This window comes from Megalops cyprinoides, chromosome 2 (genome assembly GCF_013368585.1).
Source record: "Megalops cyprinoides isolate fMegCyp1 chromosome 2, fMegCyp1.pri, whole genome shotgun sequence".
Lineage (NCBI taxonomy): Eukaryota > Metazoa > Chordata > Actinopteri > Elopiformes > Megalopidae > Megalops > Megalops cyprinoides.
The window spans coordinates 55,599,070-55,622,150 of NC_050584.1; the positions used below are offsets into that span (position 1 = coordinate 55,599,070).

At 42.7% G+C, this 23,081-nt stretch overlaps 3 protein-coding genes across 3 annotated transcripts in view; 1 reads left to right on the forward strand and 2 right to left on the reverse strand.

The window, feature by feature from the left end:
* The window catches only part of niban1a (niban apoptosis regulator 1a), a 26,707-nt gene extending 20,621 nt beyond the window's left edge, over positions 1-6,086 (reverse strand). The window contains exon 1 of the mRNA XM_036520842.1: positions 5,930-6,086. Coding sequence (XP_036376735.1) covers positions 5,930-5,984 — 55 coding nt within the window. The 5' untranslated portion in view covers positions 5,985-6,086. The remainder of the gene's footprint in view (positions 1-5,929) is intronic.
* On the forward strand, positions 5,455-11,617 carry LOC118772477 (E3 ubiquitin-protein ligase RING2). The gene is made up of 8 exons (XM_036520843.1): positions 5,455-5,679; positions 6,663-6,798; positions 7,674-7,769; positions 8,137-8,297; positions 8,467-8,682; positions 9,255-9,527; positions 9,844-10,015; positions 10,653-11,617. The coding sequence occupies exons 3-8, from the start codon at positions 7,683-7,685 to the stop codon at positions 10,752-10,754; spliced, it is 1,011 nt and encodes a 336-aa protein (XP_036376736.1). The 5' UTR covers positions 5,455-5,679; positions 6,663-6,798; positions 7,674-7,682; the 3' UTR covers positions 10,755-11,617.
* A 1,300-nt stretch (positions 11,618-12,917) lies between these two features.
* Positions 12,918-22,915, reverse strand: trmt1l (tRNA methyltransferase 1-like). Its single transcript, XM_036521259.1, has 16 exons — positions 22,855-22,915; positions 21,585-21,719; positions 21,336-21,398; positions 21,099-21,212; positions 20,833-20,897; positions 20,493-20,649; positions 20,028-20,148; positions 19,734-19,813; positions 19,144-19,390; positions 18,651-18,863; positions 15,026-15,216; positions 14,817-14,895; positions 14,526-14,692; positions 14,354-14,419; positions 14,023-14,149; positions 12,918-13,609 (listed from the first exon to the last, which is right to left on the reverse strand). The coding sequence occupies exons 1-16, from the start codon at positions 22,913-22,915 to the stop codon at positions 13,408-13,410; spliced, it is 2,088 nt and encodes a 695-aa protein (XP_036377152.1). The 3' UTR covers positions 12,918-13,407.
* Positions 22,916-23,081: the final 166 nt, after the last annotated feature.

Sequence of the window (23,081 nt, forward strand, 5' to 3'; positions counted from 1 at the left end):
CAAGGGAAGTCTGTCTCACTACATTTGTTCAAGCACAAGACAATCAACGTCTGAGACAAAGGCAGGTTTTAACAGGAATGCGTTGGTTAAGGTCAACTCAATGTTGCCTTGTTGATTCTATAGTATATATGCAGCTGTAGAGGGAAGTGGACAATAATGAATACCAGGGGTACTGGTTCTACTTCTTTAGTGTTTCAAAAAAAAATCTGGAAGTGAATTAAAACTGCAAATGCACAAAAGGCTGACCTCATATAGTTAAACTATTACTCAAGGACCTGCCTGTTTGTCTAGGCTTTGCTCTGTGGTGCAAAAATACAAATGCAGAGTTATGTGGTCACGACTGAGTCCAGGACTACTTTGTGCCAGAGGATGAAAACATCTCACTGGAATACCATCTGTGTTCCACCCAAGTCTGACTCTCAGGGTCTGGCTCAAACTCTCTAACCCGGGACACGCCCAGCTCTCAGAACTCCACACAATTTAAGGGAACTTCAACATTTTCAACACATTTTAATGTTTCAAACTTTAAACTAACATCTTTAGGTAGGTGGAGTGGAGGTACAGATATGACAACTGCTATGAGCATGTACTCTACTGAGTAACACTATAGTTATTATTTAAATGGGCTTAAGACACTATCGTTTCCATAAAAATGAGAAAACAAATGAATTGCCTATTGATGAGCAATATAAATGGCACATTTCAAACACAGTAGATTATTCTTTTATGCGGTTGCCTTAAGCAGCTGCCATACATTCTTGAATATTTAACAAACCAAGCTGCTTATCCTGGCATTTACTACTTTGTCTAACCTGCAGAGCCAGTTTTGTTTGGCGATGACATAATATTGGGTTATGGAAAGTTACATACAACACATGAATGCATTCCCCTTCCTAGACAAGGCTGATTTCATCATCTTAAATCCATTGTATTTCTTTAGATCTGTCTGAAAACACAAAATGCAAAATGTAAATGCACTACATCCTAGCGTATACGCACTAGTACCCATAGACTAAAGACATTGAAAAAAGCTTTGGCTAAAACGGCACGGAATGTCGAGTCATAAGAGTGATCAAAAGAGTGTCTCCTATGACTGCATGGAGTAGAAATGCAAAAACTCCACCCTAGTGCAATTTATTCCTCCCAATCCTTAAGCGAGAGCCAGTCCATGAGGGTTAGTCACTGCCTCAAAGTGAAAGGCCCGAACTGTGTTTTCAGTGTACACGTGCAGGGCAGATGACTACCCTTTCAGAGTGTAGTATGGTTAGCCAAGTGCATGGTTCAAGTAATAACAAGGCTAGTGACCATATGAGGACACGTGCCAGCTAAAAATAACCTCAGCTACAGTACAAATGTCTCAGTCATTTACACACACTAAACAAGTAAACTACGGTACATGAATAATGCCCACTATGACTTGCAGGACACATCCAAATGATAGCATTACAGAGGGGCTTGTGCCTTATACAGCCCTCATAGTCCACCTTAAAAATCTCATTTGTATAAACTTTTTAATGTATAATGGACTTCTCTCTTCCATTTTGAATGAATGGGACATACTATTACAGTTACTCTCTAAGCTGATGGCATTCACCATCTTTAAAATCTAATCACTCAGCAATTATAACAGTTGCACAACTTCAGTTCTCACCAAACAGCAGGTACACCCTAGATATCATTTACATCTGGCTTGGAGTGTTACACATGTCCTAATGTAAATCACAGAACTATGGGAGAACAAAAAACCCAAGATCAGTGATCTGAGGTGTGGATTCTTGAGAGATTACAGGCAGAGGGAAGTGTAGAAGGACCCCAGAAGTGCTGAGCACTGGGTAATACTTCCACTTGTCCTGGTTTCCTGATGCATTCAGCTCTCACAAAAGCCCTGATCTCCCTGGAAGGCAGACCTGACACCTGCTGCTCAACCACCTAAGTTCCAATGCATTTGACTAATATGGTCTGTTATTTGAATATTTGAATATTTCCCATATAACTACAAGTGAGATGAAGTGATTCTGCAATAAATACTAACCTGCTGTATCCAATCAAAATGCTACCATGCAAGCTCTTCTTTTACCCACCCAATGCATTTTCCTTTCAGAACACAGGACAAATGGCCACACCTTCAGTGTACAGCTCAATTGATTCTGAGTTGATTTACCAGCAAGAATCATCCATAAGTGCTCTAGAAATGTGCTTGCAATGTATGGGTGCAGAACATGCACAAGTGAAGAAAATGATTTCTATGCCAACATCACTCTTTCAAAAAAGGTTTTGCTCCTCGTAGCAAGGGAAATGTGTTTATGTGAAAAGCAGAGATGTATCATACCAGAGATTATAGAACCACATCAGTATATCATATTGCATTTAAGCTGTTCTGATGCACTGACCTTGGTTCCAAGGGCTTGTTACACAAATGCATGCCTTTGTTACACCAATATGTTTGAACTGAATGGACTGAACAAACTGAATTTGACAGTCTTCTATGTTTGCATTTTTATTATTTCATGATATTTGAATACAAATTACTGAGTTTGACCATCCAACTGCATTAGCATATACTTTGTACTTACTTATTGCATGCAATTGTATGAATCCTTTGCTTGTGATTAATTTAGACACAGTAATGGCATATCAAACCTTAAGTGTGAAGCCTCTACACTGTTGCATAATGTTGTAAGCAGAAAATAAAAGAAAGCCCTGAAGACTGCCTTTTTAAAAGATCTATCCCTTATGAGCCAATTAAGCTTCAACTGAAACCAAAAAAAGGTAAAAATACAGACTGTGCCATTCTAATGAACAACACATTCATTGGTTTTGTTTCAACTGTGTGTGGTCCTATAACCTTGCAGCAATGGTTCTGCAATACTAGATACGTGTTTCAGTATAGCTGTGCCTCAAGATTTCACCAAGCATATTTCTTGACAGCATTTTGGGGTATTCCATTGCGTTGCTGATGCGCAGCAAAAACTAATTTTAAATGCAAAACATCTCCCTCCCACACCGTAATCCTCACGTGCCGTCGGCAGACTGGCAGCACATCTGGAGACCTGAGAGGTTGCAGTCTGAATTGAGAATTCCCTGCTAACACTAACAGCAAGGTATCCACCCCTCTGAAATCTATGTAGCATTAAACATTATTATCCTGGTGGAGTCTTTTAAACACATTGCGCCAGTACTCCCAGAATGGCCTTTGATGTATACACTGAAGAGATCAATGTAAATATGCCACGGCCCAGAAACGATTAAGAGACATGGCTGCAATTTTTAAATTAGAAAAAGCCAATACAAGTCAGAACAGAATATTTTACTTTACTGTTTCATTTCAGCCTTCAGCATATAGCTTTAACAGAACTAGTGCAACACAGTACTGATTCAACTTACTCCGTATTTGTGTACACACTTCTGTAGTAACTTACACTGAGAAGTGCTGTGAGACCACAGTATTAATGCCTTTGCAAGAATGACGTCTGACAAGTGAATCTCTTTGCTCTCCCTCTTTAGATGACCCCCCCCCCCCCCCCCCCCCCCCGTCTCACACACACACACACACACACACAACCGTTCGAACACAATAGATGCACAGAGCACACACCCTGCTCCACTGTCCATGTTTCACAATCATCCCTGTGGTGGCAAGAGGGGGGAAAAACAAGTTGTGGCACTGCTTATTGCTTATCTCCCACTCACCCACTCAACGCTCAGATCACAGTGTAGAAAGACCGGAGTGTCTTGATCAGACCACTGATACTGATACTCAAAGGCTGTCTATCTGCATAAAGAATGTCTTACCAGAATACAATAAGTGGAAAGGATTCCCTTTTGCTGAGCTAGCACCCCAGCTATCTCTGAATTTCATTTCCTTATGTGGGTCACACTCCTAAGTGTCCCCATGGTGTTTATCTCTCCACAACTGAGCATCATACTAGGCGAAGAAAAATTAATGTGACTAATACATTTCCAAACCACATTACCAACTAGACCAAAAAAAAAAAAAAAAAAAAACACAAGCATGATCTGCCCATTTCTGTAATTAATTCATTTCAAGGACTGTAAAAATCTACCTGTGTGGTATACTCTATTTGGAAGTTGTGTATATCATTTGTATAATACAAATATTACATATACTTATAACTTTTAATTGGTGTTTTCAGCTATTGCACTGCATTCTAATTACTTCACATTCACAGTGAAACATCATTATAAAAGGATTACAGATCAATCTAGCTTGGTATCCTGCCTGGCACACTGTGTTGCTGGGCAACACAGGGGTTACCTGCAATAAAATAGAAGCATGACAGTTGCATAGTTTTTCTTTTTTTGTAGAGGGGCTGAATTATTAAACTAGTGAGAAGAAGATACCAGAAATATCCCTGCTCCCTCGACAAACAATTATCTCAATGTGTAATTCCATGTGATTTAGTGAACACTTTGAACATTAAAATGGTAGATTGAGAGCAACAATTGCTGGGATAATAATAATCATATGATAAATATGAGATGTATTATTGTTATTATTATTATTGTTATTATTATTATTCATTTGAAAAGAAAAGACATATACAGAGTCAAAGATGACAAGGATACAACATCTCACACATGAGTAAGTCTTCCTAATAGCATAGGCTACACCACCTATCACCTATAGTTGATTTAAAATGTTAGAATAAGACAGTGAGAAGAAAGTCTCCAAAGTCTTTAAATGGGCAAGGCCGTAAAGGAGACTTGCTAATTTTATATGTACTGTGATGTCTTTTAGACCTTCATCATATTCATTTCCATTGTGCCTTCATATATAGTAGAGGAATTATTTCAGTGATGGGGTATAACTGGATTGCCTAGACACTCCCAAACTCCAAAACTGTCAAGGTGTGTCCAGTGTATAACTTAGAACAAACATCCTACACTGAAAAAATACTGTCAACAGATTTGGACAATTGGATCACATGGCACTTTGAGTTCACATCCTTGAAAAGCGCAAGTAAAATTTCATTTCATACATATATTGGAAAATAACAGAAATTTTATGTACTAAAGCATTTTACTTAAAACTAACCCACAGCATATAGTGCTCTGTGCAGCATAATATCTACGCTACGTAAACTAGACTTTTTCCAGTTCACATCTAATGTAATATAGTCTGCGCCTGAATCGCGAGCAGTGATTTATTCATTTAATTATATACCTGCATTTTTACAGAATATATCCATAAAACCTACTTTCTTTTCACATGTTTCGATTTCTCATTTGAAGGAGGTTCCCGCCCCGGCATAATTATGAAAAAATAAATTAACCTGTCTCATGTACTCAAGTGAAAGTACAGTTGCTCAACAGTGGCACGTCAACATTCTGCATCGATCCAGGTGCAAGGTGCTTCGGAACACAAAAAATCACACTATAATAGGCTACGGTGCAGCCTACTAAAAACAGATCCATGCATAGACTACCCGATAATTTCTAAAGCTTTTGTTGAAGAATATTAAGCTATACAGGTTTCCCAGAATATTGCAAGTGTGAATTAGTTATACACGTATAGTGTGGTATGACGTTACTGAGTTACCAAATAATGTCGGATAATAATGTCACCATTGTTCGAAAAATATAAAACTCAACATGTAGGTTGCCAGAATTGTAGTTTTGTCGTACAACATGGAACGCATACAGTGCAAGTTCAACAAGGTAGGCTATTATCTTCCATAGTCACAGAAGAAATATGCCAAATATGATACATTTGGCACATGTATACGCATATGCTACTTTAAGTGATTTAACAAATACTTACATATGTTGGAATAAACACCATAAATACGTCGAGATTAGTTGTCCATTTGGCGCATACGCTCAGACCTTTCTGTAGGGCTAGTCTCACCATCAACGTTTACAAAATGTACAACTATAAAATCGTTCTCGTTAGTATTTGATAATTTACCTTTGATGTAGTTGGATTTACTCTCATCCAGAAGACTGGAGGAAGATATTCCCATACTGCAATACTAATTCAGAAAAGATTGTCCCTCGATGGTAGTTACGCTTCAGGTGTTATTCTATTGCATTGAGTGCAGCGCTACACAGCTGTGCCTTTTCTGAGTCTGTCACTTACTGAAGGGCGGGGGAGAGTAACTCGGGCATTTATCGTGGTCTCCCTATCACTTCAGTGTATCGTAAACTTCCTTCAGCTAGTTCGCCGCTTGAAACAATGTGAATTCAATATATTTGGATCAGGCAACGCTTTCTGAGACGCTTCTAACGTCTCATTAAAATGTTATTATTCTGTTGATATTTGTAGTATTAATTTAGAACTCTTTATGGGGAGATAATGATAAATTTTTTGCCGTATATTTTCGGTTTACCTTCCCTGCTAGAAATGTAATGTGATCAGTGTTGTTGCCAGAATGAAACCATGAAATCTAAAATGGTATTTGACGACCATATATCAATTTGACTCAGCTCCGTTGCAAATAATGTTTTTAAATGTTCTTTTTGACGAGAATGATGAATTTCCTATGACAATGTTCTAAAATCAAATTTAGATTGTCTACGATTCAATTTTTAACTAAACCTCAGCTGCATAAAAATAAACTTCTTTTCACATGAATTTAAAGTCATTTAAGCAAAAGGCTAACTGTACAATGTTTCTTATTCATCTTTCTTATTTATTCTAGGAGAAAGGTTTCTGAGATCATGAATATGTATTTCCCTACGTTTCCCAAAGTCCATTGCGTACACATAATCCGCCATATTGAATCTTGAGAGAACGCGCTGGGAGGTACGCGACGGTGTATCCACAACATACAAATTGTAAGTACATAAACAAACTATTTGAAGCAACGTTGTATCGTTTCTGTTCTGCATCAAAAGATAGAGCCGTTGTGCGTATCTTATAAAAAAAGATGAAAGGACCAGGCATAGTTATCATACGGGGGTTTAATTGCGGCAACGTTGCACTGAACCTTTACTACCTTCGTAGCCCATTAGCGATCCTCTTTTTTCGTCTAATAACAGCACATAACTGAAAAGCTAATCATCATATTTCCATAACAATTTAACAAATTAACAATGATTTCGGAGCGTATCTGTCATGTGAAAGAGAAAGCATTCTTTTGTTGACGCACTAACCGTGTGCACAGATGTATTAATGACATCCACCACACAAAGACGACTAAGTGAAGTGAAATGAAAGTGTTAGCTAGACACAGCTTCGTCTCTGATTGAGGTTTTTGGAGAAATCGCGACTTTATAACCGGGTTACTAGTATTGCGGGGCAGGCCTGCAAAATTATATTAACGTTCAAGCTATTGTGATGGCAATTGTTTCTAAAGACGGTGTGGGACTGTTACTGAGTTTGGGCAGTGGAAAGGCGTCGAAATAAAGCGAGCACAATAGTGAGCATTCTGTCGTTTTGCTTTTATTTCTAGTATTTGGAGATTGCGATGATAGATGTTTTATTTTGTGTCATCTAAACAATGAAACTAGTCGTTGTTAGGGGAGATCATACTTGCTAAAACGTGCGGGACGTTACACGTATTTGAAGCTCAGTATTACACACAGATTATATACTTAGAGTGTAATATTTAATGTGTTTGCCTTAAAAAAAAACGTTGGTCGAGAAAACGATTCACGTAGCATTGCTGCTCCGATGAATGAACGCATCTCTCTGAACCGCTTGCCTCCAGCTTGGAACGATGACCCAGACCGTTCAGACTAATGGGGTCCAGCCCCTCAGTAAGACCTGGGAACTCAGCCTGTACGAACTGCAGAGAACCCCGCAGGTAAGAGAGCAAGAACCGCTTGTACTCTGCTTGATCCTTCTCTCTTTCAAAGGGGGGTTCATTATCCTATTGAGACTGGCATTTGCTGACTTCTGTAACAGGCAACATGTAAAACTCAATGTATGCTCCAGACACAGAGCTGTAGTGGACTGTAAGCTTGAATAATTTAACAACACCCGTATCCCATGGCTTCTTTTATAAAGTTTTGCAACTTTGTATGTTTCATGTTGAGGTTTACCTAGATCCCACCAGGGTTTCGTCAAGCTGATTGAAAAACAGTTTAAATTAGGTGGCAACTGTGAGGTGCCATGGCGGTGGTGCGGCTTGTTCAGTGTCGCGTGGTGTGATGCTGTGCTCTGCCCTGCAGGAGGCGATAACGGATGGGCTGGAGATAGCGGTGTCACCACGCAGCCTGCACAGTGAGCTGATGTGCCCCATCTGCCTTGACATGCTGAAGAACACCATGACCACCAAGGAGTGTCTGCACCGCTTCTGTGCTGACTGCATTATCACTGCACTCCGGTCCGGGTGTGTGAGACAGACATCTGCAACTCTAGGAGAAAATAACACCCCTGTGCATCTCTATGAAAGCAGTCAGCCTTCTGGTGGAGGAGGAAGAGCGCAATTTACAGACATCTCTGTGTTGACTGGCCGGCGTTCACCGAACTGAATGAGTGTAACCTGGTGTTTCTTTCAGGAACAAAGAGTGTCCCACCTGCAGGAAGAAGCTGGTGTCAAAGCGCTCCCTAAGGCCGGACCCCAACTTCGACGCCCTGATCAGCAAGATCTACCCCAGCAGAGACGAGTACGAGGCACACCAGGAGAGGGTCCTGGCCCGCATCAGCAAACACAACAACCAGCAGGCCCTCAGCCACAGCATCGAGGAGGGGTTAAAGATCCAGGCCATGAACCGGTGAGAAGCTGTCCTCCCAGCATGGGTTTCCTCCTGCCTTTTTTTTTTTTTTTTTTAACTCTGACCAGACATGCCTTTTAGAGTAAAGGATGTGAAGATTTGTCATTGTCTGTTAATGTTCAGTTAAAGAGTTACATTTCCTCAGACTTGCTGTGTGCTGTCAGCCCAACCTGGAGATTCATGTTCAGCAACAGGTTCCCATGCTGGTTGTATTTTTAACAGCCTAAAAGTGTTTCATATGTGTATATAAAGATGACTTCGGCGCTAGTAAATGAGAAACAGAAAGTGGGTCTGAAAGTTCTGGCATAATATAGTCATTGACTACATAATATAACATGTAGCTTTATAATATGTATTTTTTAAAATCTTTTATTAAAGAGTTTTATTATAATGTGTCCTTGTTATGAGCATTTTCTGTTTTCAGAAAAGTGTCTAAATCACATGTTTGTAGATCATAGTACAGTGAGATTTATGGCATGATACTGGCCATGTACAGTGACATTTTTTTAATTGGTGAGAAAAGCATAGTCCGATATCCACCCGACTCATTGCGTCTCACTGTGTCTCTACAGACTGCAGCGGGGAAAGAAGCACCAGATTGAGAACGGCAGCGGGGCGGAGGACAACGGTGACAGCTCCCACTGCAGCAACGCCTCCGTCCACAGCAACCAGGAGGCGGGGCCCAGCATCAAGCGCACCAAGACCTCGGACGACTCGGGCCTGGACATGGACAACGCTGCGGAGAATGGCACGGGCGACATGGCCCTCGACGGAGCCAGTGAGATTGAGCTGGTCTTCCGACCGCACCCAACGCTGATGGACAAAGACGATGCCGCACAGACAAGGTGGCCATCCGCTGTCACTGTGTTGTCACCCAAGGTTCACTGATTGGCTGTGGTCAATGTTAGCAGTGATTTGACCTAATTTCCTTTTCTTGCTTTAATTTATTTGAAGCTGAAATGGGAAGGGACTTTTCCAAATCTCTTCACTGTGTAGTTGTTAAATTCAAGTTCTTTGCTTTTCTTAACATGAAAATGTGTTGTTTATTATTTGCTCTAATTGAATTGAATTCACTGTTGTTGTACCGCTGACTGCTCTTTAGTCCTTGGACCTTTAGTGCTATCTGTCAGTAACTTGCTGTGGTGTGGGATTTGCGTCTAGGTACATTAAGACTTCCGGAAATGCCACAGTTGACCATCTGTCCAAGTACCTGGCTGTGAGACTAGCCCTGGAGGAGCTTCGTAAGAATGGAGATGCAAGTCCAATTAATGTGGAGGCGGCAAGCGAGAAGCAGTACACCATCTACATACCCACCGCCAACAGTCAGTTCACGGTAGGTTAGGACAGTTTGCTAACATGTTTGTTATCCTTAAACTACATATTCAGAAATAATGTAATTCTGGCAATGGAGTTGTCAGAGTGAAGCTTTGGAAAGACAAAGATCTGTTCTGTCAGTCCATCACTGAACTTTGTACCTGTTCAAGCTCTGTGATATGCAACCTCAGGATGTTTGACAGTCCTTACTCAGGTCACACGTCCCTAACTCACCATCTTTTCCTGCTAACAGAAAGTTATCTGCAAACATAATGATTACAGAATCTTCCAGGGATAAATTAAAATCCTCCTATTGAGAGTACATCCTGGTTCCCAGAACTAGGGCATATCTTAACCTTACCCCAACCTTTCAACACTTAACTACCTCAGTATCCTTTTCCTGGTTTGAAGTTTGTAGTTTCATATCATAGCCAAGAACTGTGTGTACATAAGTGTGACAAGATTATGCTGATCTTATTATTCATTACTAGGCGCTCATTAGTTACAGAATGATATCAATTTCTTGCAGTGCGTTTTTTGCACATGTGTAATGGAACCACATGGAACTAATGGAACTCATGATTAATCAAAGGTCACTAATGTAACACTGTTAGAAGCATTCTGTAGTCATTTCCTCTCTATACCATCTGTTCCAGGTCCTGAATGGGTCCTTCTCCCTGGAGCTGGTGAGTGAGAAGTATTGGAAGGTCAACAAGCCCATGGAACTGTACTTTGCCCCCACCAAGGAGCATAAATAGTCCCATCATGGGACAGGCCAAAAGACTGACATCTTTCCTCTCTTTCGTCCTTTTTTCCCGTTGGATTTATTGGTTTGCAGGAGCACCTGTTTTTGAATAACTGTGGCTGCTTTTTTTTTTTGTTTTTTTGAACTTTTTTTGACATTTTTAAATGGCATAAGGAGTGTGTATGTGGCGTGTGGTGGGTGCACTGTTTTCTTTTAATCCCTAAAATGTTCGGATCAAGCACTTTTTAGTTTGGAAAGGATTGATTTAATCCATTCTGTACCTACAGTTGTCAGTATGTGATCCTTCGACATCAGCCGATATCAGAAACACCAAGCAGCCCCTCAGAAGGCTAATTGTTATTCTTGTCAATAGTTTAGTTTCTTTTTTAAACTGCATTTAGACAAGCATTTAGAAGGTTCTTTAAAAATGAGTCGTCGTCAGTAAGCCAGTGTGCATCTGTGGCCATGTATCAAATTTTCACTTCCAGCCAAAAATCAATTTAAAAAACAGTTACTGGTAAAGACGCATTTTACTGACATTGATTATTTGGATTTGAGGGACATTGTTTTGTAGGACCCGATGGTGTTGCTGCAGGCTATTTACTCTCTACACTTAATGATGATCTCAGAGAGCATATGACTGTTTTAGAAACAAGACAAAATGTAATTACAGCATAGTGTACTACAGATGCAGAATGTGAACATTTGAGCTTTATATAAGTGATGAGCTTGTGTTGTCCTAAACAGCATAAAGGAAACCTGTAAGTGGTTGATGAGAACAAGGCCCAAAGGTGATTTGCAAAAAAAAAAAAAAACAGAAAAAGAGCCCTTGGAATTAACACATCATGTTCAGCTTAAGGTCAAAAGTCTTTTTTTCATAAATATTGTTTAACTTACTCATGTTGTTTGGAAAAAAAATGTATACTGTATTGTGTTGGAAAAAAATGTTTAAAAAAAGACCATCTCCCGCTTGTGTGATTTGCATATCTGTATCAAATGTTATATTGCTCTCAGAACACATTCAGAGTATTCTTAGTCCTCTGCTGTTCTTTCTTCTAATTTATCTTATCACAACTCCCTAGAGATAGTCTCTATTCCTGGATTTTCATGTGCATGTGCTTTTTGTCTGCCATTATGAATTATGAAGCATTGGGCATTGTAAGTCAGGGGTATTTTCAGATGGCATTGCAGAGTGGCATCACCATTTTTGAGTACGCTCTTCAAGTGTTGAATTCCTCAGGGGTGGAGACTTCAGTGACTTCAGTATCACAAATCGGAATCCTGTCCACACTGCTACCCCCGTCTGAGTTTGGTGTTGTGTTTAGAGGGAATGTGAACGGAAATGTGTGTTTTGGTGAGTCCAGCATGTGAAGCGGTGTCAAGGGAATCGGTCTAGAGCAGTGTTTCTCAATCCTACTCCTGGAGCCCCCGTCATGCATATCTTCTATCTTTGCTCCAAACACACCTGATTGAAATGACTAACATGCTCTTGATTAAATCAGGTGTGCTCAGCTAATCAAAAGTGCCACTGATGAGTTGTCAGGTAGGTAGAGCAGGGAAAGATGGAAAACGTGCAGATCAGGGGGGCCCCAGGAGAGGTTGTGGGTGTTACACACATCCTTATCTTGCCTTGAAAAACACACCAGAATAACCAGAGATGTTACATATCTGAATAATGGCTTCTGGGGCTTTCTGTGTGCAGTCTGCATCTTACTGGCATTTGATTTTCCAGGTTTAATTGTATGCACTACACAAATGTATACACTAGCAAACTGCACCTGCTTCAGGCAGCAGCATGGGCATTTAAAATGACTGTAAAGCATGGTGAAAAGGGTGGGTCAGAAGGGCCAACAGGAGCCTATAGCTGAAGGGCTAAAAAAGATGAGCTTTTACAGCATCCAAAATAAGTTCATTTAAGATCACATTCTCCTGTACCATGTCACTGTACCAGAGGTATGGCAAAAACTTCAACAACTTCAACAACTAGGTTCAGAAAACAAAACACTAAATATACTTAATTTATTCTTAAAACTGCATAGTAAATTGTACAACACACACAAATCAAAACAACATATTGGGAAATGAAAACCTTTATCTGTAAAGAAGTATCACATGCCAAAAATTGCTCACGAGATCAATACAAAAGTCACATTTTAATCGAGAATATTGCCTCATAGGTCAAGGAGTCTTGTTTCTGTATACTTGACTTCACAGTAAATGCATCCAAGACCAGGCTCACGCTAGTCAGTAACGCCTCTGGAAGCACTGCAGTGCGCAACTTTGCCTCTGTAAAGTACCATGCAGTTGAATGTGTTTTCCGTTTGTGAATTCCAGAGCTGATTTGTGAAGAGATGAGTGTGAGTGTTGCAGCATGCTGTGGCAAGATTGACCGAGTATGACCTGTGGCGGTGATATTAGCCTCTCCTCACTTCCTTCCCTATTCTGCTTACTGTAAGATGCAATGTGTATTAGGAGAGCGGTTAGTATGCTGTAGGCTAGTAGTCTCGTATGCAGTGACATGTTTTCTAAATGTACGGGTGTAATGTATGTGGTAAGCCATGTGGGTGGGGGGGGGGGGACACAATCACCATTGTCGCCAGTGAAGAAAAGGAATCAGTGCAGTCAGAACATAATTGTGTCAGGTGCTTTTCATCCACTCCAGTGAGTCACTCCATCTTCCTGGCGCCCTCCTCGGTGCTCAGTCCATGGCTGCCTGTCTGGGCCGCAGTGTAGGTGGGCACGCTGTACTTGGTGAGGACCGACTTAAACTGTGCAAGCGTGGCATCCGTACGCACCCCCGTCGGGTCGAAGTGGGTCCGGCTCACTCGGAAACCAGCCTCTGTGAGGTACTGGAGGAATTTGTTCAGCCTGGAGTTTGAAGAAATCCATACAAAAAAGACCACATTTGCTAATTGTGTAGATATTACCATAACATCATATGATTGTTAGTGCATTTCCCAGGGTCATATTACATGTTTGTCAATTTTCAGCAAACATTTGATTAGTAGACTAAGTGTGCAACTAAAAAATTGCAGTATTGTACACGTTACTAAGATCCTTAGTAATCGGAGTACAGATCCTAAGTGCCTGCCCTGTTTCTTGTTTAGATTTATAAAAGCTTACATAGGGACCACTACTTCTTAGTGTCTAGCATTAGTGTCTGAATCAGGGGGGTTTGATACAGTAAGCATTAACCATCCTCTCTGTGAATACTCGCAGTTAAGTATGTGACCAGAGAGACACTAAAGGTCAGAGGTCAGCTGGGCATGGCCGTCACTCACTTGGGCATGTTCATGCCACGGATGCTGTGCCGGTGGATGCTGTAGTAGAAGGGAGGATGCTCCAGCGATGCGTCACATTTAGTCTTCTTCACCACATTCCCAGACTCCTCGCTCATCTTCCTTTTTCCTGCACAGCACGAGCACCTCAGCGACACGCACATGCAATCTGGATATTCTAACAAGCCTTCCAAAGCTCTATAATCAAATTCATTTTTACAGAGGCTTTATTCCAAGCCCAGTAATAGCTGAATCACCAGAGCAATCTGACCACAAAAACAGACGCTCAAACTTTTCTGAGTCACTTTTTTTGGGAAATGAACAGAGCTGATACCTGACTGGTCAGCTGACGTGGCCTCCTCCGCTTTCTGTAAAGTCTTAATGACCACACCGCATTCCACTGTTGGGAAAACATAAGTCCAGTCAATGATCAGCAATGAGTGATCTGATGAAGGCAGCGGTCAGGAGAGGTGACTGCAGATCCGAAGGCCTGTGGCACAGGGCACCTTGGTTGGTGTGCAGGGAGGGGCCATGGATGGAGAAGGACTTGAGGGTGGTGCATTCAGACTCGCAGATCAGCGTCTTCACTAGGGGCTGAATGTCGTCCATGCTGTGGTGCACTGCGGCGAACAGCATTCGTCTGAGGAAGCCAGTGTTGAACAGGGGTCCTGCCCTGGAGACCGAAGACAATGCCATTAACACTGGTACAACAAGGCGGAAAACACACACACACTCTGCTCCCTGCCACTGACCATGAGAGATTACATAGAGGGGTAACAAGACAGGCCGGAACCTACCAGAGAGGCCCCAGCTCCACAGCGGTTTTTCCAGGCATGCTTTCATGACAATTGCAGGGCAGTTGTCTGTAGAGGTTCTCTAGAGAATGGAACATGTAAGGGAAACTTTTACTACTATAAACGTTCTACAGAATTTACAATATAAAGATGCTCATCAGTAATTCATAAAAAATTCTCAGTGAAAGCTGAAAGCTTCCCCCACGTCTCACCCTCCACCATGCTCCCTGCCTTCAGGAACACCCTCTCCTCACACCACTGGCAGTGGATGAGCTGGCGGATCTTCTTGGCCGACTCGTCGGCTTGCGTGGGACCCCTCAGCACCCGCACCACCACGAGAACAAAGTGCTCCACGGCCACGGCCAGCAGCACTTCAATGCCTTTGTTACAGCGAGCTGCGGCCCTGCCAAGACACACACACACATACACACACACACACACACACACGAATCACGCTCTGTTCACAGCTGAGGTCCCCTAAAGCACTACAGGTTTATTTCATCCTGTCATCTCACAGACAAAACACAAAAATACAAAGAGAAAGAGGAGTACAGGTATTTACAGGAGTATGAGTGAGTGGTGACAAGGGAGATTACATTACTGTGACATGTCTGTGTATAAGTGCTTTTGTGTGTGTGTGTGTGTGTGTGTGTGTGTGTGTGTCACTGGGGGATTGATGGAGCCCAGTAAAATATCTTAACCTTTTTTTTACGTGCCTTTCTGTAACTATGTCTTTCTGTCGACACAGAAACAATATATACATTCACCTTCTATGAATATATGTATATGTTTCTAAATTACACTATAAGTATTTGAATCACACTTCTTCTCAAACCTGCCCACCAGATGCTCATACATAGATTGTCTACACATAAATCCTAAGCAACACCCTTTTTTCTGTCACTGTGAGTAAAAAGACAGCCAATTAACAGGACCCTGGGGATATCGCCACATCCCCCACCGAGAGATGTTGTGCTATAATTCCAAGGCCATGAAAGCTTGGAGCCATAATTTGGTCAATATAAGATAAGTTACGTGGGAGGCGGGGGAAAATCTCAGAGAATAAAGGTGCTCTACAGGAGTCAGTGAGGTGGACTCGTGGTCCAAACCACTGTAGCTTGAGAGAGCTGCATCTACTTGTGTCCTTATGCACATGTTCTAATAAACCTTGGTTGCTTATTGGGGTTCTGTCTCTAGCTGGTTCCTGACTCTCCTCATTCACCGGAATTCCTGGGGTGAAGTTCCGCCATATCCTTTGCCATCATGAACAGGATTGAGGAAGTGCAATGGACACTTTGACTGATCCAACCCTCAGAGAAGTGAGTACATTTTGATTACCACCCGCAATAGATTGGCTAGGTTTCAGATCAGAGAAGCGGTTCCTGCATTTTTTACTTTTTTTATCCACCTATTTGGGGTGGATAAGATCAAGATCCTTTGAGATCTCACGGGTCCTCTGAGACTGGTGTACAAGACTTGGCGTGACAGGGTATAACCGTGGGGTAGATCCTCTGAGACCTCAGAAATTGGTGTATAACATTTTGTGTGTGAGTATGGATCAGAATTTATGTGAGCCCTAGGGGTATATCCTAATAAATGTGCAATAGCGAAAGAGAGATTATGAAGCATACCTATGACCTGCCTAACTGAGCTTAATGATTGGTGGTTATATGGGTACACTGGTGAAGCAACATTTGTCTTGCTGCTTGGCTAATTGTTTATACTAACTGGTTGATCAATTGCGTAAATATTGATAAAATTACGTCAAGAGTCACAAAGGCATATGCATTGTGGTTTGTGTTAGTGGGGAATGCTGCACTGATGACACACACACCAAGACTTGTGGGTAGAGTCAATCATGCAGTAAAAGCAAGTACCATCCAGAAGGATAAGGCAAGAAGTATAACCGAAACTGTAAAGTCTTTCTCCTGAGCCTGGGGACATACTGCTGCAGGTAGATTATGGTGTAAATTTACTGTAAGGATTTGCCATAAGGAAGGAAACCAAATATGACCAACACTGGTGTCTGAACTCAGAATTTAACAAGTTACGTAGACAAGTTACATATCTTCCTAGTTCCCAAAGGAAGGTAAACAGTCTGAGTACTGACAATGACACAACTGGCAGACAACTCCAGGAATGCGATAGATGATAGCACGTGTGCTAGCAGAACATACACAGCAGGCAAAGAAGGCTGGGCGGGATCCAACTGCATCTGAGGAAATTCAAGGACAGCGGTGGAGGAGCCACACTGGAAGCCATGGTGATAAAGCTGTGGTGACTGCACTAACCCCTCTGATCAAGTGCTGTGATGACAGTCAGGAGAAGGAAAAGGAAAAGGAGGGGGGGGGGAAACAGCAGACCTGGGAGAGGTAGTGTACGGTACTCTGCACATCTACGGGAACAGGGGAGGCAGACAGTATGGCAGCAGGGCCATAATCTTAGAGAAGAACTTTAACCCTGGAAATCGAAAGGGCTGACCTTCCATCACCGCCTCCACTGTATCTACCACTGAATCACCTGGGGTGTGACCGGTGGACCGTGCAGCTATGTGTAGTCCTGGCAACATAAAAGAAGTGTAGTGGAGAACACGGCACTAATATTGAAAAGGGTGAAGGCACTGGTCCGGCAAAAGAAGTGTAGTGATGCTACTGAAATGGCCCACACTACGGTTATGGGTGGGGCTAGTCAAGTGCAGCAGACAGCATGTCAGTAAGAGATGGCGAGACTGTAACGTGTACTTATAAATATGAGGCCTTCACCCCTGGTGAGCAGTAGCTGATACTTGATTCACTCCCTAAGCTTAAGTGTAATGACAGTAATTTTAGGTTCTGGGAACAGCTAGATGAGCTGTACTCAGCCTACTCTATGGGACCAATGGATGCATTAATCTTATCCATGTCTGAAGGGTTGCTGGATCCAGCAGGCTGACTATCTGAGCAGAACGGTGAGTATCTGGATAGCCGTAACGCATGGGAAGCAGAGGCAGCCCACGTCAGCTTCCAGGAGTCACTCCATAAGGCCTTAGGGAAGGCACAGCCGACTGGCTGAAAGCTTTAGCTGTACAACAGAAGGACAGAGAGCCAGCATCTCAATATGCGGAACGCAAGTTTACGGCATTTTGTAACTTCACTGGAAAGGGAGGAGGCAGGCCAGACCGCAATGACTCCGAGTTTCTTAAAGGGGACAGCTGCCGTGGGAGAGATTCAGTGCTTTAATTGACGAAGCCTAGGTCATGTTTCAAGTAATTGTCCGGAGAGTGTGAGGGGAGGCAAGCCCTCATGCAGCAACTGCAAGAAGGTCGGGCATTCCAGAGGGAACTGCTGGGCGAAGAGGGGATGCAAGGAGGGGCAGGGGCCCTGTCCTGCAGACAACCAGTCCGCGGGCACACCCTTTTTTAACTTTGGGGAAATCCTCAGGGGGTTAGCAGCAGCAGCCGCTGACAAATAGGAAATAGCGGCCTCTTCAGTTGGTGCAGGAGCCCCCCGGATGTATTTATCTGCATATTTACAGGTTTCCATATGCATATGTTCTAATAAAGCTTGGTTGCTCATTGAAGTTCTGTCTTTGGCTGCTTCCTGACTCCCCTCATTCACCAACGCTCCTAGGGCAAAGTTCCAGCCTATCCAGATGATCGTGTGACTCCGGGGACTAAGGACGATTGCTAATGTAGATCCTGAAGCAGCTGGTTATAAGCCATGGTTTGGAGGAATTGAATGTAAATCCAAGATATATGTGGATGGCAGAATAATGACATCTGGGAACAGGCTAAAACAAATCAAACCAATGAGATGTCCATATTTGCTGGAGCCAAGCAGTAGGGTGAAAGGGGTGTACCTTGCCACTGTGGCCACAACCATGCGTGCGGCCAGCTCCCTGTAGTACTCGGTCCTGACGATTTGACAGCTGTAGTGTCTCAGGGTGACGTTCAGGGCCTTGGAGTAGAGGGAGCCCGTGTCCGTGGATGTCACCGACACAATGCCCAGGTTCCGCACATTTCTGAAGGCTGCGTCCAGGTAGTTCACTGCCGTGCCGAAAGGGTCCAGGTGTCTGACGGCATCACAAAAGAGGTCATGTTATTCAAAGAGAGCGGTGCTACCTTGCAGCACTCTCCCACTGTTTTTGGACTGCATAGGTCGTGGAGGTCATAGAGACTTTGGATAAAAGCGTCTGCCAAATGAATAAACGTAAATGTAAATGTACTATCTTTGCCCATAACTGAAATCAGTGGCATTGTTTCAAAAGATTCTAACATTATGAGCTTGCCCTCTTATGTTAAACACAACTGTGCCTGTGGCCTTAATATGCTGCTGTTGCTCATTGCACTCACATGTAGTCAAAAGGCCGTAGGTGCATGATGACGTTGGCGTCCATTTTGACGACCTCCACTGAAGCGATGGGCACCCTTTCCACGTCCCCCGTGGCATCGGTGTGCCGCGGCCCCCGGCCGCCCTCCACTCGGATGTGGTTGAGGTGGCAGTTCTCCCGGATCATTTTGACGCAGGCCTCGTTGATGTCGTTGATGGTCACCTTGACTGCGCTGCGGAGGTGCTTAGCCCACTGCAGGCCCATGATCCCTGCATACAGAGGAGCAGTCACTCACTCACTATTCACAGCACTCACACTCATACTCACACTCTCACAAACACACACACACATCTCCAGATAGAGATGAAATTAGGAATCCTTCCTTGCCTTTTATACATGTCAGATATATCTATTGTCTAGCACAGAGCGGCATGGCTTCCCTGCTCTGTACTTGAAAAGCCATAAAGCAGTGGGTTACCCAGCACTTTGTGAATCTGAATCTCTCTGAGCCAAGAACAGCAGTGACAGCGCCTTAAATGTAGCAAGAGTAATAGAGTGGAAACCCTGCCAAGAAAGCAGGATGGTGTGGAATGCTGCTGATCAGATCCTCACCTGTGGCTCCAAAAGCATCCAGACACTCCAGTGGATTCCGCTCTTCCGCCAGAACAGCCAGGGAGCAGAACACCAGCTGCCTGCAGCGGCACATAGACGCAGTGCTCAAACCGGCACCTGAAGGCACCGCTGACCTTACAGCTACTGATAACGTCTCACTTTGTGATTAATAAACGCACAGTCAATTATAACTTAAAGACATTCTCAACTTGGAAAAGACACTGACCAATAAAAGGGGGGAGGAAAGTGCAGGGGATAGCGTGATGAGAAGTGGTGAAGTAGAGAGGTTCTCACCTGTTCGTTTTCATTTTGCGGTTGAAATAGGTGTCACTCTTCTGCGGGGTGTTGTGGTTGGGAAGGAGCTGCACGTTGGTGCCAAGTTCTTTCATTATTTCGCAGGCCTGTCCGGTGGGAACTATGACAAGAAAACATGTATGTGTTGTCATCGGATATGGAAGTACCGTGCATGTTCCTCATTTCATGAACATTTGTAGAAAAAGATTAATGTCAATAGTTTTATACTGCACACTGAACACTCTTAAAACTCTTACTGAGATAAACTGTTAAAAAATGCCGTGTTATGTTACAATGCACCTCACACTTATCTGTTCTGTCCAAACATGCCCAGCCCACAAGGCAAAAACCAATATTAGTTTCAACACATTCTATTACAGACACTACACTGTGGTTTACCTCAACCAGGGACATTTTACAGGAATGACTGACAGCAGACTCAAATGACAGTGACATCAGACTTGCCTGGATCCTCAAAGGGGACATCTGAGCCACCAGTGTAGCTGGCCTCGGTCTCGCCCTTGTTTACGTGCCGCTTAAGGTGACTGATCATGTCCGTCTTGCGTGCGATGGTGACCGAGCACACCACACAGTGGTAATGGGCCACCAGCCGACCTGGAGCCTGGACAATAAACCTACTTTGTTATACATGTACAGAAATGTGTTTGTGATTGACAGTTCCATCACATCTTTGTAAATGATGGCCATATCAGGGAGGAAAGTTTTGTCAGTATCTGTTAGAAAGAGAGGAACCAGCACTTCTGATGTAAGTGAACTGTATAATGTTTGATTGACAGGGTCCCACCTGGTCTCCACTGAGGCTGGGCTTCAGCTGTCGGCAGGGAAGATGACAGATACACATCCTTTGGCCTAAGTGAGCACAAGATCAGTATCACTGCAATCAGCACAGTAAAACAACAATTGTGCTTAACATCAACCTTTCCCCTTGCTAAAAAAATTATGTTTTTTACACCCTTTTTCTAGCTCTCAGTCAGTCACTGAAAATCTTCAAAAGCACATTGAACACAAACTCAAAAATATAACAAGATCTGAAAGGCGTTTCACAGGTACCTTCAAACTCCACATAAACCTTCCAGTGCAGGTTCTGCAGGTGTCTCCGCAGCTTGTGACTGTAGCAGGCTTTAAACTTCTCCTCAGGGCACAGCGGGCAGGCCTTCCTCCCAGCTGCAGAAACAAGCCACGTATCCTGCTGTAAGCACCCATCCTTTTGCAGTAATGGCATGTACTGAGTGTATTAAACCCAGCACCTGGACTGAGCATTTTCTAGGTAAAGTAACAGTAACCTACCCCCGTTTAGGTCAACCAGCATCTCCAGGCCCTCCAGCTTAGTCTGAATAGACACGTGTCTGTCTGAAAGAGTTTTTTTTTTTTTCAGTCTGGTTTCACTTATTGTACTGCCATAAAGCACTATAACAGTAAGCGCTAACAGCCGCAGTGATACTGTCTTATCTGGGCACAATGACCTTAGACGACCCTTATACATACAAGTCAACCAAAGTTTGTACTTTGAGGAAAGAGAGAAACTGGGCTGTGTACCAGTGGATGGTGCAGATGTGGTCTTCCCGTTGTCCAGACCAGGTTCCATTTTAATGGCACTGCTGGAGGTTGCCACAGCTGTGGCTGATTGGCCGCCTTTCTCTTCCTGTGTGAGTGTGGCACGAGAGTCTCCATCTACAACAACAGAATTAAATGGAATTCCTTTACTGTCCTCAGTGGGCAAAATAAATCACGTGGCATTTACAAAGCACTTGTCTTAGAAAGTATTTACTGTAGATTACCAGAGATAGCACATTGCAGAGGCAAGGCTGATGTACTTTGTAACTTCACAACCATGCATGCTGAAAAATGTTAAGTTACCAGAGAAAATTAACACACTGCTGATGCTGCTTTTGGAATAGATTTTTTCCCGCATGGTCAAATACACAGAAAGTTTAACTCTTAACTCTTAACCCCCAATTTTTTTTCTTGGTCCCTTCATAACAGTATGATGCTAAAAGTCAATGAAAAATCAACAGTCAACAAATCAACTGATGAATCTGGTATCCTCTGGAATCAGAACTGGAGTGGACAAGATGACAATAGGATTCTGAAGTGCTGCATTACACTATGTTTTGAGTCACACTTACCCGTAGCAGTACGACTTCCCTACCAGATAGTTCATTATGCACCACACTTAGTGACTTTACATCTTATGGTTCCTTGTGAAATTTTTTTTCTCAATATTATTTTGAAAATTATGGGCACAAGAATCTGTATTTGCCCCATGTCCACTGTTTTAGCCACATCCAGTGAATTCGTTGTTCTATGAAAAAATAACGGTATTTTACTGAGGTGTTTTGAAATTCCAACAGCGAGCGAAATGGCGCAGAAACAAAACCGGAGTAATTACTGTAATGCTCTACATGTTAGGGGTAGGGGGTCGGATATCTGCATCTTGCAACGAGCACGGTCCTGTTGCGGAGCTCCGTGTTCAGACCATGGCTTAGCCACTGTACTTCAAATTAATAGTGCTTCCATGAAAACGACGTAAAAGAAAACCTATCAAATCTGTACATAATCATACACCGAATGATAATGCATGTCGTGTCCATTTTAACAAACCCCGATAATGTGAAATTATAATTATTTACAACTAGGTCCTATGGCGGAGCTCCGTGATGAGGCCCTCGATTACTTCAGCTGTTATAAAAGTCGAACATAAAGCTACTTTGCCCAGAAATAGCCCATTATACGAAATTGAGATTTTTCCCAAAATTAAAAATGCATTTATTTTGAGTGAAATGTCGACAGTTCCGAGTTTCCTTACTGTTTTTATCGGCGTCCTCCTGGTGTAGTTGAACAGTGTTTCCTTCCTTCTGCTCCGCCATTTTCCTAAACTACCGTAAAATGCGTAAGTGATTAATCCTCAACGCACACTGCGTAAAACCAAAACATGACTAAATTAGAGTTTGGTAATTCAATAGTAAATTAAAAAGTATACTATTTCACTTAGATCAATAATGTTTAGAAAATGTTACGAATTTTATTTATTCG

Excerpts from the sequence above, each read along its gene's own strand:
- LOC118772477 (XM_036520843.1), top strand. The coding sequence starts at position 7,683 with ATGACCCAGACCGTTCAGACTAATGGGGTCCAGCCCCTCAGTAAGACC. Across the intron at positions 9,528-9,843 it reads GACGATGCCGCACAGACAAG|GTACATTAAGACTTCCGGAA; the intron begins GTGGCCATCCGC and ends ATTTGCGTCTAG. Across the intron at positions 10,016-10,652 it reads CCGCCAACAGTCAGTTCACG|GTCCTGAATGGGTCCTTCTC; the intron begins GTAGGTTAGGAC and ends CATCTGTTCCAG.
- trmt1l (XM_036521259.1), bottom strand. The coding sequence starts at position 22,915 with ATGGCGGAGCAGAAGGAAGGAAACACTGTTCAACTACACCAGGAGGAC. Across the intron at positions 21,213-21,335 it reads GCTGGTTGACCTAAACGGGG|CTGGGAGGAAGGCCTGCCCG; the intron begins GTAGGTTACTGT and ends TTGTTTCTGCAG. Across the intron at positions 14,420-14,525 it reads CTCCCTGCACACCAACCAAG|TGGAATGCGGTGTGGTCATT; the intron begins GTGCCCTGTGCC and ends TTTTCCCAACAG.